This window comes from Elephas maximus, chromosome 10, assembly GCF_024166365.1.
Source record: "Elephas maximus indicus isolate mEleMax1 chromosome 10, mEleMax1 primary haplotype, whole genome shotgun sequence".
NCBI lineage: Eukaryota > Metazoa > Chordata > Mammalia > Proboscidea > Elephantidae > Elephas > Elephas maximus.
Window position 1 is genome coordinate 26,857,858 of NC_064828.1, and position 5,791 is coordinate 26,863,648.

At 41.4% G+C, this 5,791-nt stretch overlaps 1 protein-coding gene across 1 annotated transcript; it reads left to right on the forward strand.

Moving 5' to 3' along the window:
- Positions 1–2,618: 2,618 nt before the first annotated feature.
- LOC126084581 (olfactory receptor 11H2-like) lies at positions 2,619–3,698 on the forward strand. Its single transcript, XM_049899177.1, has one exon. The coding sequence runs from the start codon at positions 2,619–2,621 to the stop codon at positions 3,696–3,698; it is 1,080 nt and encodes a 359-aa protein (XP_049755134.1).
- The last annotated feature ends 2,093 nt before the right edge of the window (positions 3,699–5,791 follow it).

The window sequence follows — 5,791 nt, forward strand, 5'->3', positions numbered from 1 at the left end:
GAGTCTGTATGTTATTTGCCTAAGAAATGGTAAAATTGCCTTAGCAAAGACAGGAAGCAGGGCATTATGGGCAGAAAAGCAAGCAGAAGCAAAGGCACAGATATAGGAATTGGTCTTTTAGATACAGTGATAACTAAAACAGAGCATTAAAAGGACATATAATTTAGTTTATTAGCCTTTTCAAGAATGAAAATCATGCTTCAGGTTGTGATTCTGGAACTCAGGTTCTCTTCATCTTTGGCTTTACCACGTTTGATTGTGACTTTCACCATCACCATGCTGAGTCGCATCAGAGATTTTCAAGGACTGTGTGTGGATAAGACCAGAAGCATTGTACATACATTTTCATTACATTCTACTGACTAGAACTCGGTACCACACCTAACTGCAAGGGAGGCTTAGAAATGTAGCCTAGACTTGAAGAAGAGGAAATGGACATATGTCTGTCACACAACTGATTTCTTAAGTTCTTGGCTGAGGAACATCTACCCTACTGTTTGACCTGTATGTGGAAATAGGAGTTAGTAAGGAATGGAGGTAGGTAGCACTGTGGATATCTGGGAATAGGATCATTCTGGATGTAGTGATGAGGTCTTTAAACTGACATTTGGACAATAGTAATGTGACACTCTGGGTATAGGATGCCAAGCTTAATCGAGGTTGAAAGCAATAATGCATCTGATGTGGAAAAGCTTTGTTAGCAAAGGGGTAATTTATTACCGTCAGGAGAAGTAGCTCTGGAGGAAGCGCTACTGTGTTAGCAGCCTACAATGGGTGTGTGTGTGCGTGTGTGTGTGTGTGTGTATGTGTGTGTGTGTGTGTGAGTCCAGACATGTATGTATGCACATTCTTATATTTCCATCTTCAACATGATAAACACTGAAGAGGAAATATAGTCAGGTCTGTGTAAAGCATGTTAATTGCCCCATTGCTCCTGGGATTGTGGTCTCTAGAGATAAAACTTCATAATCTGGAAGGGATAAATGATCGGGAATGGAGAGATGCTTGACATGTTGTATTCTCTAAGTAAAATCACAAAGGGACATCTGTGAAGAAAGGAACCAAATAGTGCTTTACCAAAGAGCTAACATCTCAGACCCTTTGGCTGCATTTAGGATACATGGGCACATGGGGCAGTAACTTCTCTCCCATGTCTCAGGGTCCATTTTGTTTCATATATTGATATAAAAAAAGGAATATAAATCTTCACAATTATTCTATTACACAAGGCTTATTAGGCATGGGATAAAGAAATATCTTTTGTCAAATTTTCATCTTGTCTGTGCAGATAATCTTCAAAAAAATTGTATTCCAAGAAAATGGGAAAATAGGGAATATTTTCTTTTTAAGACATGGCAATCATTGAGAAGACTAACTGTATTGTTTACTGTTCTCTTTCACACAAATCTGTGATTGTGTGTGACTTACAGGAGAGGAAAACTTTGTAAGTTGTACCTAGTTTCTTTCATGAAATATTTAATATTTAAATTAAAATGATTCAAAAAAAAATACGGGGCTGGGGAATCAACTATTCTAACTAATGCCACCTCCTGTGAGTAGGAATAAAACTGTGCTCCTGAAGGTTTTCCATGGGAAGTAGATCATCAAGCCTTTCTTGCAAGGCACCTCTGGATGGACTCAAACCTCCAACCTTTTGGATAGCAATTGGACTTGTTAACCATTTGAAACACCTAGAGAATCCTTGCTTATTTTATTATCCTGTACCAAATAGTCTTGCAAAATGCTACTTAGATAAAGCTCTGATTATCTTTGTCTTCTAGATCATCCGTTTTCCATTGATTGACAAGCTAAAGCTAGTCACACTGGCAGGGAATTTTCTGCCATGTGGCTTCATCTTTGTCACTTATAATTCACCATTCTCTTACAAGTATTTTAACTTTCATTCTTTTGGACTCTTCCCTAAACATCATTTCTTGTATCCAAATCTTTTCTTGTCCATGTTTTACCTTGGAAAATTCTCTCCTTTGCTGCCAAGGTCCATCTCCCACTCAAAAGCCTTCCGCATTTTTTTTCAACTGAATATAATGTCCATGTCTCTGAAAGACAACAGAAAACTTTCTTTTGAATTGCCACATCCTGCTGTTACTGTGTCAGCGGAAGTGCATAATGCAGGTGGAGGGATATTAACATGCACCCCATAATCTCTAGCAGCCCTCCATGAAGTTGACACAAACATATGAAACATTTTCCTTGCTGTACAAATCAGGTTTCGAGGAAAAAGTTTTAGCATTTCTTCCAATCAGATTTAAACTCTTAAAATCCCTCTATATAGAAATTCCGACAGTAACCTTGTAACTGTTTAAAGTAGCTTTGAACAAAGGGTGTTTGGTATGAGCTCCATAAGGGCAAGGGCTTAGCTTTTTTTATTTATTGTCCTTTCTACATCTCCCAGTACAGTGTCTGGAAATATTATATGTTGAATAAATGTTCATTGAATAAATGAGGAAGGGAGATAGAGAGGAAAGAGCAGCCAACCCTTCTAACCTCACAAACTCAAACTGAGGAAAAGAAATGCATATCTCTTTACCAGGAAAAATAAAAATAGTGTAAATATTTCTGTGGTTCTTACTATCCTGTCGCCTTCACAGGTGAGACCAATGAGGATCCTGAAGACCAGTAATACCTCTGGATCTGTGAGTGAGTTCATCCTCCTGAGCTTCCCCTGCCGCAGAGAGATCCAGAGGCTTCTCTTTGTGCTCTTTTCCCTCATCTACCTCCTGACCCTCACGGGGAACTTGTCCATCATCTGTGCTATGTGGTCAAGCAGGAAACTCCACAAGCCCATGTTCATCCTCCTGGCCAACTTCTCCTTCCTGGAGATCTGCTATGTCAGTTCTGATGTGCCCAAATTGTTGGCCACCATCATCTCCCAGACTAAGAGCATCTCCTATGCTGGCTGCCTGCTCCAGTTCTACTTCTTCTTCTCCATGTGTGCTGCTGAATGTTTATTTCTGTCAGTGGTATCTTTTGATCAATTTCTTGCTATTTATAGACCTTTGCACTATCCCACCATAATGACCCATGACTTATGTGCCCAGTTAGTGGGTTTCTGCTGGGCAGGTGGCTTTCTCTGGTTACTGACCCCTTTGACCCTAATATCTCAGGTGCCCTTCTGTGGTCCAAACACCATTGACCATTTTCTCTGTGATCTGGCACCCTTACTGGCATTGTCTTGTGCTCCAGTACCTGGAACTACTCTGACCTGTGGTATTATTAGCTCTCTCATTATCTCCCTCACCTTCCTATACATCCTTGGCACTTACTTCTGTGTCCTCAGAGTGGTGTTACAGGTGCCCTCAGGCTCCGGGAGGCATAAGGCTTTCTCTACATGTGCCTCCCACCTTGCTGTGGTGTCTTTGTTCTATGGCTCAGTCATGGTGATGTATGTTAGCCCAGGTTCCGGGGACCATCCCAGGGTGCAGAAATTTGTGACCTTGTTTTATGCTTTGGCAACACCATTCTTTAATCCCCTGATCTATAACTTCCAGAACAAAGATATGAAGGAGGCATTAAAGAATTTCCATATGTATTTTTGTGGGAAATTTCTAAAGGATTCAAGAGTTGAGCTCAATAATTCATCATTGATATTTAGGAAGATGAAAGATCATGAGACAAATGAGGCCATGCTGTTTTTCTTCATTTTAATCTATTTTCATTCATTAGGGAAGTGGTTTTGAAGAATTCATTAGGTTCATGGTTTAGTTTTAGGAAACTACTACTGTTATGTTCCAGATATGCCTGGAATTACATAGAATTCTCTATTGCAATCAAGTTTAAATAGATTTTCACATATTTCTGTATAACTGAGCTTCTGGCTATTCTTTTGCTTTTCATTAGGTACTGCTTGGTGTATTTCAACATCCTAAAATTCTGTCTTTATCAAAGCAAATTCTTTTTCAGAGCATAGCAACTAGTGAAGGTATTGCAAATATGCAAATAGTTTACTAATAATCTTTCAGACTGAAAAAAACCCTCAACATCAGGAACTATTTTTAGCACTACTAGTATATCCCAACAGTAGCATTGGACACAAACAAGTTTCCTCAGTAATATTCTGTTGACTTGATTAACTTTTTCCATTTTGTCAATACCATCACTTCACTAAAAAAGCAAACCTATTCCTGTCAAGGCAATTCCAACTCGTGGTGACCCCATGTGTTACAGAGAAGAACTAAACCATAGAGTTTCTTGACTTAATCTTTATGGTAGTAGATGTCAGGCCTTTCTTCCATGGTGCCACTGGGCGGGTTTGAATTGCCAAACTTTACGTTAATAGTTCGGCACAAGCTGTCTGTACTACTCAGGTACTTTTTATCACTTTATTAAGTAGGTTCAAATCTTCCATATGCAGATGCATGAAGGTTGCTACTAAGTGTATATTCCAATCCAAGGAGCTATAGAATGTCTGAGATCACTGCTAGTCATGCCTTAAGTGTACTTATTTTCATGTAGCTCTGGATAATTTTCCCTCAGAGTACATTTCTTTCTTCTAGTTCTTGTTTTCTAGCACATTGATTTAATTTAAAGTATTGACTTCCATGAGGAAATCTTGACCTAAAGCTTGGTTCTAGGGCAACCCCAGCAGTGGCTTTACTTCCAAACTCTACTCAAACATCCACAGACTCCCGTTATCTACTTAAAATCCAAATGCCTGAGCCTAAGTTTGTTAATCTCCTTTTCAGTTAGGTCTTGCCATTCTTATTCTCCAATGGCTCCGCTGATTTGTATGGCTCAGGTTTGAAATCTTAATATTTATAATTCCTCATCTTCTCACACCACTTTGAGATTGTCATTAAATTCTGCCCTGTAATCCTTTTCTACTCCCATCAGTTTTGTCCAGATCCTAGTACTGCATAAGTGTAATGGTGTAATAACAACTTAAATGGTCTCTCTGTCTCTGACATCTCCTGCATTAAATTCCAGAATCATCTTCTTTCTACCTTTCTCCTTTCTACCAGTCTCCACACCTGTATATAGAATAAATACCAAATTCCTTAGTTTGTAATTCAAGGTTTTTCTCAACCTGTGCTCAAATTCTATTTCTACCGTACTGAATATGTGTTCCAATACTTCAGTTGACTCACTGTCTCCAGTTAATGCATTACAAGCTTCATCTTACAACCTGAGCTTAAAACTGTTGTATTGGGGAGGCGGGGCCAAGATGGCGGACTAGGTGGACGCTACCGCGGATCCCTCTTGCAACAAAGACTCAGAAAAACAAGGGAATCGATCACATACATAACAATCTATGAACTCTGAACAACAAGCACAGACTTAGAGACAGAAAACGAACAAATACGGGCAGACAGCAACCGTTTTCAGAACTAGGAGCCAGCGTACCAGGCAGGTGACCTTCGGAGCCCGATCTGGGGCAGAGCCCAGGGGGGTAGACGGCACAGAAGGGGGGCCCAGCCCTTCCCCCCCAAACCCATCCCAGGAGGAAGTCTAGCTGGTTGGCTCGGGCGGCGTAGCAGCGCAGCCAGAGGGAGAAGCACCCGGGAGGCAGTGACTGATCTGGGAGTGGGGAGAACAGCGTCCCAGCCGGGAAGCCATCCCGCCGGGAGTTTGGCAGGAAGCGGGTGGGGAGCGAGCGGGGGGGGGGTCAGCTATATTTCCCTAAAGTGACCCTGGGGCGGGCCCCACACATTCGTGCAGGGGGACGCACACCCAGTCCGCTCGTGTGGCGCAGCACACCAGAGGGAGAAGTCCCTGGGAGGAAGTGACTGGTCTTGGAGCAGGAAAGCAGCGTCCCAGCCGGGGTGCCATCCCG